Source organism: Scophthalmus maximus, chromosome 4 (assembly GCF_022379125.1).
Source record: "Scophthalmus maximus strain ysfricsl-2021 chromosome 4, ASM2237912v1, whole genome shotgun sequence".
NCBI lineage: Eukaryota > Metazoa > Chordata > Actinopteri > Pleuronectiformes > Scophthalmidae > Scophthalmus > Scophthalmus maximus.
This window is the reverse complement of record NC_061518.1, coordinates 10,565,938-10,579,897: the sequence shown is the minus strand read 5'-3', so window position 1 is coordinate 10,579,897 and position 13,960 is coordinate 10,565,938. Positions and strand designations below refer to the sequence as shown.

Genomic DNA, 13,960 nt, shown 5'->3' with positions numbered 1-13,960 from the left:
GCACTGTTTTTGGGGGAATTTTTGACTTCCTTTTTTCCCATGTTTTTCCCGATAATTGACTTTCTAATTATGACAAGGTTAATTACAATCCTACTTGTTGTAGCACACATATCCGGTGTTCATGGCTGAAAACAGCTATACTAGAAATGTGTCTCCATTAACAGCGACTGAATTGAAAAACATCTCTCACTCGTCCTGACACAGCGCTCCTACCCTCGGGACTCACCACGCATGAGTCTTGTGAGTTGGGTTGAGTGAAAAGTTTCTCAAGCTCGTTGTTGTCGACCACTTTCTTGCCGGCTGCCCTGCCGTTGACCTCCATCTCTCTCCTGACAGCCCCGTTGAGCCCGGCGGCGCCCTGGGAGGAGGACGAGGATTCGAGCACAGCGCTGCGTCCTGCCTGGGGGGTTGCCTGAACTGTCTTACACATCATTAACCTGGGGATTACACCAAAACACATACATTAAAAAAAAAAAAACCTTGGTCAGTTGCATACACATGGTAAACTGACATTGACTCTTGACAAAAAATTATCGGCTCGTTATTTCCTTTAGCTCTACTTGTTGCTGATCGTGATTTACACACCACGTTCGTACTGACCTGCCGCGGTAGCTGAAGACGAGGAAGAGCACGCAGAAGATGATGCACGTGACTCCGATGTGGATGCCGATTATAATGCCTGTAGTGGATGTTTTACTCTGTTCGTCTTTGATGCAGTCACACGGGGCGTCCAAAACTGAGGAGACAGAGCACACATCACTGTCAAACTTCTGCCCAAGTTGAAACAAACCAGGGTACAGTGTGTCATGAAGTGATTGTAGCGTGGAATGTCAGTCTGAGACAATCAACTTCACTTTGCTGAAATAAAAGATGACACGCAGGGAGACATGTGAAACTTTGATGTGCTGGGTGAGGTGGGGCATTGTGTCGCTTGTGTGTGGGTGTGTTGATTGTGTCAGATCAAATCACCAGATTTCTCCACTGCCTCCCGGAGTGAAACAAATCGCACAGTGGCATTGCCATCTCCGTTTTGGTTGTACGCAAGGAGTTTGATCTCATAGACCAGTGTGGGCTCTGGACAGAAGAAAAGACAGAAATAGATTATTGATCAATATCAGTATTTTATCAAGAGGTGGAGAGCAACATTTGTTAGAGTGAGGTATATTTAGTCCCTACATTCAGCCCTCTGGAAAATAAATAAATTCTTAATATCTCCTACCCTCCTACTTCTGACCAAAATGTACTGTAGGAAAGTAAGGATTTCCCAAGCTAAATAATAAATAACTAAATGAGATAGAACTGTGATGCTCATTTATGGGCTGAGATCACAGTATCAAAATATAATTCTAAATAAAGCTCCCAATGACGATGGTTACGAGTACAAACATCCTCAGTCAATTAAAAACACAACAGATGTTTGCAGTTGTCGTCCTAACAAACGGCGTCTCACCCAGCTGAGTGATGTTGTACTGGGTGACATTGCGGGGGAAGGCGATGGGGCCGGTGAACAGCGGTGTGTGGGCTCTTCTGTAGTACAGTCTGAAGCCTTGATGTGGGCCCATCTTGGAGGAAGGCTCCCACGTTGCTTGGACAAAGCTGCTATTCACTACCTTGGTGTGGAGGGAAGGAGGCGCTGGCACTGCAACACAAGACAGACCGTCAGCCGGTACAGTACACACTGTCAAGTGATACGACGGCATGAAAGCAGCAGAGCACAAAAATCAGAGGGAGGGCTTTTAGTTTGTATCGTTGGAGCGGGAACGATGAAACATTGAGCAGTAATATTTACTGTTATTAAAATCTTTTATCGAGAATATCTGATCCATTTCAAAATCTTTGTCATCAGCTTCAAAACTAAACTGAAAAAAGTAAAATAGCTTACCACCTTAAAAAATTACTTCAGTTGGTAACACACAAATGAAGTGGGATTGTTCAACTGAAAGTTTTCAATTGTCGTAACTTTCTTTTTTCTGCGTAGCCTATACTGAGTTAAACATGAAAGATAGCAAAGGCAAATTCAACCAAATCAAATCGTCAAGAGTATTCACATTTTATGCATGTTCTTTAATTCATTTGTTCAACATCTTGTACGTTTTAACTCTCTGCAAACACTACACGTATGGGGTTTATTTTTAAATCTCCACAAATGTACGTTATCTAAAAAAAATATGCTTTGTGGGTGAGGGTTATGTTTCTAACTCACCCTCCCCATGAGTGCTCTGGGTCACACTGTCGGATGGTTTGCTGGCCCCGTGGGATGTGTACGCCTTGACGTAGAAGGTGTAACTGGTGGAGGGCTCCAGGTCCCTGATGATCTGCTGCAGCGTCACCTTACTGACGGCCTCCTCGTACTCCATCTCCACTGGGTCTGAGGCAGGATGACGGAGAACGAAGAGGAGGAGGTGGGGTAACAGAAGAGAGCGGGGGACGGAAAGAGGAAAGGAAAAAGAAAAACAGGAATGGAGGAGGAGGAGGAGCAGGCATCAAAAGACAGAGAGAGGAAACAATAAATACAAATCGGTTAGTGTCATCCTTTTATGGTTATTGCCCATTTCACTGGTGTTATCGGTGCAGCTCTGTAAAATAGCTTATTTAGTTTGGCCCTGGGAGCCTGTATAACAATGGCTGGGTGAATTGCTGGGGTGGGGTAACGAGACAGAAGGGGTAAATGTGGGAGTTACGGAGGATGTGCTAAAGCATTTTATTGCTCTTAATCCAGAGACATCCAACCGTAACCACTATCTACCTCCAGCCCTCAACCAATTGGGCCTTGCAATCTTGAATGGGTAATTACAGCAGATCTCATTGGTGGGCCCCTCGGGCCCTTAATTATCCATCCAATAGAGCTACTGTGGAAAACAGCAGCTGGCGCCATAAGGCTCTCATCACACACACAGTAACACACACAGTTACATACTGCACATACACACCTGTACTCTTCCACACCAGCCCACACACTGCAAGTGTAATCACACACAGGGAGCATCACACTTATATGTGGTCGACATATATGGATCCAAAAGTTAAGGGATTTTTTTTGAAGTGGAGTGAAGTGGTGTTGGGGGAATTTCGCTATATTGAATTTTGTAAATTAGGAGTAATGGGCTCCAGAGGATACCCAGCGCTCATCATTTGCTTTTGAGAATGCAGCATTTTGCTTTGAATGCTAGTTTATAGGAAAGCTTTTGCAGATTCCAGATTTATCCTGCAGCACATACATATTTAGCTGTAGCCAAGTACCTTTCAGTGAAAAGATCTTTTGGCTTGAGATAACCCCTCCTGTAGTCACCAAGGTTTTTATAGCGTCTGTTTAGTTTCATGCTTCACTTACAGTACTATCATCTATTTTACAACTTAATTCTATTGAAACATGTTTGTTTTTTTGGCTATCCATTGCATGTAACTGTTTGGATCTTCAGCGCCGCCTCACCTGAGGTCCTGCGGATGTGGAGCACATATCCAATGATGTCCGGAGTGTTCTGCTCGGGCTCCCTCCAGGACACCTGGATGGTGGTGGGTGAGAGGGCCTCGGCCTGCACCTGGCTCGGCACACCAGGCAGTCCATCAGCCCAGAGCACCGTGAGGCGGGCACTGGCCTGTGTGGAGCCGGCGCTGTTCTCTGCGATACACTGGTAGATGGCTTCATCATCCTGGCTGATGCCGTAGATCGTCAGTGTGCTGCAAGAGCGGGAGGAGAGAAGAGGAGGGACAGGAAGAAAGAGAGGAAATTGAGAAAGAAAGGAAGTTTAGTTTCTTAGTCACCCACATGGAACAGGACTTGAGGATAATTCTGCTGTGGAAAGCAGTGTTTTCGTTCAGTCATCAACACGCCCACTTGCTCGCTTGTATTCTCACACACAGCCCCTCAGGCAAAGTTCAGGGAAATGTCCGGACTTCAAGGCCGATGTGAGAAAACCAATATTTTCTCCACCTCTAGTCGATCGTAGAATTTGATTGGTTTAAGAAAAAGTTAAGTTTTTTTTTAACCAAAAGTACCAAGTCTCCCGGAAGCAATTTACATGAATAAATGCACTTGCGTACTGCAGCTGCTTCATACCTCAGGTATGGGACTGCATACAAAGAAGGCGAATGTGACAGTGTCGGCATCACAAGCTACGGTGTTCAACGGAGTGTGTGTTTGAGTGAGTGAAAGAAACATTCTGCATACTACAGACAGAGGCAGCATGTATAGGAGTCCTTCCCACATGCAAAGCACACACTTTCAAACTGATCCGTCTTCTACTGGAGCTCCCAATGGAGTAGATACATTTATTTCAGAGTTTCAAAAAATGTAATTTGCCTACACCGGTTAAACCTTTCATCTGTCAACGCACACACGTGTACCCGCGTACCTATGAACACACACATCCTCCCACAGACAGTAAATCAGTTTCCTCAGTGCATTCACTATTCTCTCTTTGTTCCAACCATTGGTCCTCACTATCGTACCTCCACCACTCTGCTCTTTGTCCCCATCTTTCTATCTCTACTCCTTCTCCTGCCTCTCCTGTCCCACCTTGCCTGTCTTCAGTTATGGAAGAAATATAAAGGGGGTATTGTGTGTATATGCCCCGCCTGAGTATGTGTGTGCATGCTGAGTAGGTTTTATTAGATGAAAACGCATAATCCATTCCTCTCATTGCGTTTGTCCTCAGGCAAAAGGAAAAATAAAACATTTAACATACTATGGAAATGAGGCCCTGTGGTGCAAAACATGTCTTTATCCCATTGTTATGCCAAGGCCATGTGTGCCGTATTTTAAGGTGTAATGTGCGCTTGGGAAAACCGAGAACACGCAAACAATGAATACCTTGGGAATTTGGAAGAGCTTTAGTTGTAGCTTTGTCCATGTTCCCTACTGTCCGTCAACATGGTGTATGCCAGAGGTGGCCAACCAATGCAGGATAAAGAGCCGAGAAAACAAAACCCACGCAAATGTAAAGAGCCACACAACACATGGATGCCCATACTGCAGTGACTTAAAGGTCTAGTGATATAATACATAGCCTCAGGTTTTCATCGGCCTATTCTTACCTATGTTTTCTCAGTTGAGCACCTGAGAGTCTTTGTTTTCCAGTTTGACACTTGGATATCTGTCCACGGGCACCAAAACTCTGCGGCTCCTCCTCTCAATACAGATTTAAGTCTGTCAACCTCAGCAAGTTAAATTTATCCCCAACTGGGACGCTGCTTCCATTGCCACTGAAGGGGCTTTCAAACAATCAGATTCTGCAGTTTGTGCCGTCTGTGAATTATGTTCAACGCTGCAAGACTCATCTAACGCGACGCAGAAATACCTGCACTTCCCAGAGCATCATTTTCTTTCAATTGAGTGGTTAATGTCTGATATTCTCTGTTCGTGCCTAACTTCTGTGTCTGCACAATGTTTCCTATGTTTTATATTTGGGTTGTCTTTTGACTTATCGATGCCCATCAATCCGACAATCGCACACTTTTTGATTTTAAAAATATTGGCAAAATGTACTGGCAGTGTTTTAAAATATTCATACAAATCAAAAATATATTTTGAAAAGAAAATCAACTGAGATCACAGTTACAGCGGCCCCGGGCCACACAAGTGTGGGCAAAGAGCAGCATGTGGCTTGTGAGGCTCAAGTTTGCCCCACCCCCCCTCGGTGTTGCCCTTGGTCATGGCCTTTTAGGAGATTATAAGCGTTGAGAAAACCGTCTGGATCCTGGTTCTTTTGCTGCGCTCTGAGTTGAAACAGTAGAATTGAGTGCCGCAGGAGTTCGCCATATCCCGCAGCATCCAGCTAATCTGTCATTTGCAGTTTGTAAGAACCTGTCGAGCAGATTGTCCTCTTTCGCTGACGGACAGGCGGGATTCCCCGGCGTATTAAATCAGAATTTATCAAGAAATGTCAGGCAATCCCATGAGGAAAAGCACGCAATTTATTGAAAGAAAAAACATGTCAGCCCTGTGCAGTGTATGTGTATTTGTCACTGGACACCTCGTGGACCCATGAAACGGGACATGGGGAAAGTGGCATTTCAGCTCTCGGCAGACCGTCTCTCCTCATAGCAGACTCAGCAAGGTTCGCAAGGATGGATTTGTAAGGACAGCGGAGTGCTCCTCTGGGTCAGCGGGCAGCATGGAGGAGTGAATCATCCCATTTCCTTTTTAAAATTGATGTGCTGGGATACAATTACTGTACGTCTCTAAACTGGGTCAGAAAAGGCTGCGCGGTGGAAGAGTTATTATTCTGTCCGGTCTACCAGGTGGATTCAATCTGGATAATCATCAGGTCAAAGGGCCCCTCCGTGTTTCGCCCTCTCTAAGTCAATCTCACCTCTGACCCCCGAGGTGGCAGCAGTCGCCAGCGCTCAGCTCGCTACTCGACCGTCACACTTCTGACAGCCTTTCATATCAGCGATAGATGGAGTGTTTGCAGACAGGCAGCCTGACCAGACGCCACGGACTCAGCACAAGAGGCCCCGTGGGGAAGCACTACTCGACAGCACCGGGACCCTGGATGAGCCCTGAGGGGAAGGCGGGGACATTTCACAAGACGCTGCTTGTCTTCTGGAGGTGCAGCAGCATCCGACGTTCACGTAACACACACAGTAATACAGCAAACATTCCCAGCCACATACACACGGACTGATACTGCTGACGTGCAGCTTATGAAATTCCACACCTGCTGTCAAAACTTCCCTTTTCGACTTCCCTTGGTGGCTTCAGCATTTTATAGCACAAATGTGCTGAATGTGCTTAATGTGCTTGTGTACACTTTCATGCATATTTGCTTTGTCTGTTTTAGCAAACGGTGACTGATTATTAATGACTGCAGCATTTAAGAGGTTTCGCCTAAATATTTACATTTACCCATTTTGACATGTACTGATTTACATTTACTAATTGTATCCCAAGTGAATAACAAGTGAGGGACAACACACGCCTGCGGACAGTATGAGACCTTAAAGTTGGCTCTGGTTTAGTAAATAAATAATTTGGAAACTGAAGAGCAAAGTGTCTCTTTTTGAAGCAGGAATTATTCTTTTCTACTCAGTTGCTTTAGTTGGAAATTCAAACCACATTCCATCCTATACCAGGATATTTCCCGAGGAAAGCACTGTGCCGGTCAAAAGAAAATAGTTTAATTATTTCATGAAAAAAAAAATCTTTGACTGGACCACCTTCATATTCCTAGGGGTGGAAGATAAATGTGCAAATTTCTCAGTCCAGGAGAATACAAATTGACATGCTGTTCAAGGAACCTCTATTAAAAAAAAACTTTTTAAAAGTCTAGAGCTTGAGAATAGGTCGATCCGCTGCACATTAATATGCAACAGAAGTGCGGATCCATACAATGTGTGATGAAAAACAGAAGGATGGAAAGTCAGAGAGGAAGCGTTTTGGGAGCAATATGGCCTGAATTTGGTCTGTTTGCATGTCTCACATGAGCTCCAAAGGGAAGCTGTCCTGTGTTGACAGGTTGACACCATCATTTACTCATCAGCTCAAGGTCATTTCACAGTTTGACGGATAAGGCCATGGGCCAGGGGAGTGGCTGACAGCGGGGCCTTGGGCCTGTTGTTCAGCTGCTGCGGCTGTGTTTACTCTCCGTTGTCTCTGAGCAGCACCCCATCAAAAGCCAGCATGGCCCTTCTGTATCCAGCAAGAGGGAAAAGGGGGAGAAAAAAAATATGGGGACAAAGAGAGAAAGGGTGGAAGAGGTGGGGAGGGGGGAGGGGAGGAGCAATGAGCTTTCTGTGGCCTGAGAGGAGGGAAGGGCCCAGGGATATGACTGATTACAGGCGGGGTCAGAGTTCAAGGCCAATGCCCAGGCCCCAGCGCTCTGTAATGGGGGCAGGAAGGGGGATGTGGGGCACAAAGAGGGGCTGCAAACAAGAAAGGTAGTTCTTGGTGAAAGACAGCAGGGGAAAAAAAAGAAAAAAGAAGAAAAGAAAAAAGAGCCTTTGAAAAGAATTCTGCAGCGCAATGTCCAGGTTTATGTGGGAGCCTGTTCCTTCAGATGTTGGCCATTAATTATCAAACACACCACATCGCTCACACACACTTGAAACACAGTCGTCACCATATAAATTAAACTTTTTACACACAAATGTAAACCTAGCCTGAGTTTTTCTTCTAACTACTCAGAGAAAAGAGTAAACTTCACCCATACCGTCATTCACCAATAAGGGAGACTTTAACTTTCGTCAGCATCAACTGCAACGTCCCCACATTAAAACAAAACAAGGCTGACATTTAACCTCGTGCCTCTGAGAGCGTCTGATGTGCGATCACAGCTTGCATGTCTTGGAGGATTACACGGCCCATCTTTAAAGACTTAAGAGTGAGGCGAGTCCATACACATAATTAGCAACAGCTCTCAAAGAGGCTTCAAATAGCCACGATAGCATGTTTTACAGGAGCCTGGTCAGCAAAGGCCGATAATGAATGAAATAACAATGATGCTCTAAATGTGTTTGTGTGTGTGTGTGTGTGTGTGTGTGTGTGTGTTTACGACTGAGCATATATAAAGGTGTGTGTATCAAGATCTGTGACACACACAACTTCACTCTGAGCAGCAGCATCTGTTTACAGAAGCAGCCAATCATCATATGTTATACAGCATTTCAAGTAGCTTTGTCTTCTCCTTTTGTGTGTGTGTGTGTGTGTGTGTGTGTGTGTGTGTGTCAGGATGAGGAGTTACCGGCAACACTTTCATCCACCAATGTTCATGTTTGATTATGCGTGTGCACAAAATGAATGATGGTACGGACCACAGGGCTGTTTGTGCACATATGGGCTCACTTGCTTTTTGATTAATGTGTCTGCATGCGTGTGTGTGAATGAAATGTACAATCGATTCCCTTTCCTTCCCTCGTCCGAGCTGCTCTTGAAGGTCAGCGTCATAGAGAGCCAAGAGTGTACACACACACACACAGTATATCTACACACTCAAGCATAGATATAATGTACATTGAGAGCTCACCATACCTAACAGAGATCTTTTAATAAGTGTGTGTGTGTGTGTGTGTGTGTGTGTGTGTGTGTGTGTGTGTGTGTGTGTGTGTGTGTGCAGTATACACTGTATATAAGAACAGCATTATTGTATTTCCTGGAGTTGAATATCATTTGCATACCATTACTTTGGTTTGGGCTTTGTTCAGGAGGTAAATTGTTCCCCATGCCATATAATTTTCTTTCCTTTCGATACTTCAACCTACACTAGAATCCACACCTCATGGCTTAATGGGCTTTGGGTCTAATCTCACTTTACTCTCAATTTTCCGACCAACAATTGCGATTCAAGCTCAGCTCTCAACCCTTTTTCCCCCAGCTTGGGATGAATAAAGTATTTATCTATCTATCTATCTATCTATCTAATAGTATCAAATACTCAGAACCAATTTGATCTTATCTCAGTTACCGACAATGACAGAATGAACTATCACAATGAACCATCTATGGGGATTTTTTTTTTTTTGCTGTCTACTTTGACTTTTTGAAAGTTTGGCCCATGTCCCATCTGCTAACATGAACGAGGCAGGGTTTTTGTCCTGCCACGCAGTCAGTCACCAGGGGGCGATCAGGATGTTTTGGCTTCACTTTAAGGGAGCCCTTATGTCATCAATCTTTATTTACAGACACTGGACTTGATGCATATTTCTAATAATAAAGGTTAAAACAGTTTTAAAAATTAATAACTTCACTTCATCATCTTGAAAAAGACAAAAAAGTTGATGTAGATGACTTTTTCAATATCTAAACAAAACTACAACTTTTTCTGACATCAATTTAGTGTGTTAACAGTCTAAAGGAGAAAAAAATAATGGACTGGCTTTTGGCATCGTCATCTTTATGAATCAGAGGAAGCATTGTGAAGAGAGTTGACCAGTAATCAGGAATAATATTTCTAAGAATAATTACCAAAGTGACTCTGGATTTGGCTTTGCAAATACGAATGTTATCTGTTAATCAAGGCATTAGGAAATGTATTTATATCATAACCCATTGTCTTACAATCAGTTGATTAATCAAAAAATAATGCTGACATGTTAAATCAATGATTAAAATAATTGATGGTTGTTTACCTAGTTGGTGGCGAATGAAATTTAGGCCGCAAAAACATTTCCTCCAAAAGAAATAACTGGCAAAGCGAATTAGATTCATACAAAAATATTTTACAGGAGACATGGATTAACTCTGCTTTTCACATTCACTCAAGTGTGAGGTTGCAGTCGACTGTGGTAATGAATCAGATCGTAATGTCCTCTGCGGACAAAACAAACGGTTCGGCTTCACAGTAAAAATTGTGAGGATGGGCATCAAGCTGCTCTGCTCTCTGCTTTTCCTGCATTTCCTGGTCAACTAGCTGACTTTATGAGCTCATTAGCTAATGGTAGATCTCAAGCTGAGTCCTGCCTCCTTAACCAATCACAGTGCAGAGTTTGTGATGCATGAGATCCATATTATAACAGGTCATACACAAATGGTAGCAAATGGAAACGCTGTGATGCTCCGACTACCCGCTCCATCTTTCTCTCTCCCTCTCTCCTCATTTGTTCTTCCTGCGGACTCATCATTTCTCTTTGACCATCCGGTGATTTTTCTCCCTTTTTTTTCCTACATTGAAGTCTGGCCTCCAATTTGTTTCCTCCCTCTCTTCCTTCATCGGTTGTTAGTCCCTCACTCCATCTCTCTGACTAATGTAGGCTGGGAGAGGCGAGTGCGAATGGAGCAGTGTATGTGAGCGATGGAGGTGTCTGCTCCCTTCACTCACTGCAACAAGAGTTCAAGTATTGATTCTTTGGTGCATATTTAGCATTTTCACTTAATATTTCTCTTTTACGAGCGATTACAATATACATGGATGGTTGACGGCAAATTTTAGTGTTCGTGTGCAGTAATGCATCCTTCAGAACTTACTCAAAAACACATTAGCTGGAGTAAAGCAGTTTGCTGTCATACACGCACGTGGACCTCTATACAGTATTATTGCAAAGATGGTTCTTCAATGCCACATACAGAGACTGTAGAATAAAGGCTTCATACAACAGGCGGCCTTCACAGAGTGCGGTGCTGAGAATGGTAACTAACAGAGCTGGTTGCTCAGTCATTATCCACATAGCATTCCTGGGGACTGCCATGGGAAAGAATCCAATATCGTGTTAATACAAAAGGTACAAATAGACTGAGGTTCACGTCTTGGCAGGCACGTACTCGAGCAGCTGCAGCGTTAGAAGTGACAGAAACTGAAGAGAAACTGAACATTTGACTCTGACAATGATCAGATCGATGAAGTCGCAATTAATACTGACGTCCATATTACTTCTGAGAGTAGTGACGGTCGGAAAAGAAAGCTGGGTTGTGTCAGTCGGGATTATGTGATGGCCGACATAATTCTGATAGTTTAAGAAAGTGTTAATCATTGTACCTCTTTCTGAAAAAGTCATGTTGTAACTAATGCTTCATTCATCATTAACAATGCTGCATAAATAAACCATTAATAGGAACTTTTTTGGAATCACAGTTGTGAGTTTTGTTTATCCTCTTAAAATCTCTATATATATGAATGGGTTTTTTTTACCTGTTGTTGTTCCTGAGTCTGACGTGGCCCCCAGGCTCCAGAATCTGCCCGTTCTTCAGCCAGGTGAGCTGGGGCTCAGGTTCGCCCTGGGCTTGGCAGGTGAAGATGGCAGTGGTGCCGACAGGACGAGCGACGGACTGAGGAGGTTGAACAAACTCTGCTGGAGCTGAAAGAGGAAGGAATAAAAGAGTTAGATAAACCGGCCTCGTTCCCCAACTCAACAGGAAATTGCAGAGAAATCTGCGTGAAGGGAACAAACCCAAAGACGTCAGAGGCGCAAACCATTCATTTATGACCATGTGGCAGAAAACAAGAGAAGAGGGAAACATTGATAAAATAGCAGACAGAAAAAGCAAGAAAGCTTGAGAGCCTGTGGGGTATCCAGGTCATCTGTGTACACACAAACGAAGAGTAATAGATGTGTATGGCATAAATAATATGGTTAATCTATAATTCATGGTCAATTATCAGGATTGTCAAAGACACAAGATCAATGCAAATTCTGGGAAATAAAAAGAGGGAGAGAGAAGATCAGAAATGTGGAAGGAGTAAGTCTTATCAGTACTAGAGAATAAAACAACATTTACATGAAAATAAAGTGATGCATTTTATAGTTTCATCATATCCTTTCTCTACCCATCCTACAGGTTTTCAAGTTGTGACCAATCAGTGGTAATAACCTCTCCATTTGAAACGGTTCCCACAGAGTGATTACTGCACGGTTCCATCCCCTGGAGTTTGATTCCTGGGTTTCATGCTTTTTTGAGCTGGCAGGCGTCACCATCTGCTGTGCACTCATTATTGTGCAGGCAGTTTTCAATGATTTGTTAACCAAAGGTATTTATGAGCATATTAACTCCATAAAAATGTTATGGTTATTATAACATCCAAGTCATCACTGGAGGATAACCAGCTGGAACAGTAGGGGGAAAAAAGCTCCACTGTCCTTCCTTCCTACCTTACCAGTCATTTTACTCATCATTACTCAGTGGGATTGAGCAATGGGAGACGAAATGTGAAATTACAGGTTTAAGAAAGATGCAGTGACACCAGTTTATAAAACGCTTTAGAATTGCAACTTAACAGCACTAAATAGTGAATTTTGTCGTTTATTACGCATTTGTACATCGGATTCACTCAAAATATACTGCAGTGTCCAGATTTATCATAATGAAGGAATATAGCAATACTGCAGAACAACAATGGAGCTCTATGGTACAGGGGAATAAATTATTACATATATATATATATATATATATATGTTCTTTTCTACACAGACAATACTTCCAATCCCAATAGACAAAATGTCGTATGACAATGTAAGCATTTCCATTTTCTCATCTGAAAAGCTAAGGGACCCTCAGGCATTTGAAAGGCGGCTGCTGACAGCTTGTGATTTGTCAATTTATCTCTCCCTCCTCCCCAGCTCTACTCCCTCTTTGAGGGCTTTCTCAAAGGTGAAGGTCAGAAGGAGCTCGGGAAGATATTGATTTGTACCTGTGAGGGTGTGGGTTAGATCATCAGCACCATCCATCCATCTTGTTTTTCCCATTTGGCTCACACGCTTTGACTCCCCCTTTGTTCCTCGTGTCTCTCATTTTGTAGCCCAAAAGAGCAAAAATTAGCCTAATTGATTTGCTGTATCGGTGCATTTGTGTGATGTGTGAGGGTTTCAGAAGTCATCAGTCTGTAATCATTTGGATTCTGACTTCATGATTGCTTTGCTGGAACTGACACCCTCTCATATCCACACAGGTGTCAAATGGCTTATTTACACCAGACTGATAGACCAATTCAAGGACAAGCAATAAAATCATCTTCTTTATTTTTTCTTCTTTTAATGAAATAGGCCTAACTTATATTTATTTGGAATAAACGGTACAGCTTAATTTTCACAAAATCGACAAAAGACATTGGCGTTAAATTAACATCTTTGGCTTATCTTCTTTATTCCTGGTAGGGTAGGGGCTTGTCTCAGAATTGACAGGCAGATAAAATGAAATATTGATCTGGATCAATACTGCTATCAGCTGAAGCAAAGTGTGGCCCATCTGATAAATATGTGAGCGAAGCAGATGCTGGATGTTTCTTGCTCGGTGATAATTAATGCACAGGGCCACCCACACCTGGCATCATCCCATTGGTCAAAACATCCATGTCTCTAACCTACATATTATAACAAATCAATGGTATTTCTTTTTTTTAAAACTTATGTTCTGGTTTTAGAGTATACTACACTCTTGCATTACAAACTCACTGGACATTATTAAAACCATAGTTTTTACCTGTTGCTTTTGAAATGTGTGAATTATAACCCACATTAGTTATTGGGCTTTGAATAAATAAATAAATAAATAAATAGTCATTCAAGGAGCTTTATATTTGCATCAAATTAAACA

General features: G+C 42.9%; 1 protein-coding gene across 2 annotated transcripts in view; it reads right to left on the bottom strand.

Annotated features, from left to right (window-relative positions):
• igdcc3 (immunoglobulin superfamily, DCC subclass, member 3) overlaps positions 1-13,960 on the bottom strand; it is a 56,147-nt gene that overhangs the window by 8,738 nt on the left and 33,449 nt on the right. For both annotated transcript variants that reach the window (XM_035628707.2, XM_035628709.2), the window contains 7 exons: positions 11,562-11,727; positions 3,431-3,678; positions 2,204-2,368; positions 1,451-1,639; positions 970-1,074; positions 601-736; positions 227-437 (listed from right to left, as the gene is read on the bottom strand). In XM_035628707.2, the coding sequence (XP_035484600.2) occupies positions 227-437; positions 601-736; positions 970-1,074; positions 1,451-1,639; positions 2,204-2,368; positions 3,431-3,678; positions 11,562-11,727 (1,220 nt within the window). The remainder of the gene's footprint in view (positions 1-226; positions 438-600; positions 737-969; positions 1,075-1,450; positions 1,640-2,203; positions 2,369-3,430; positions 3,679-11,561; positions 11,728-13,960) is intronic.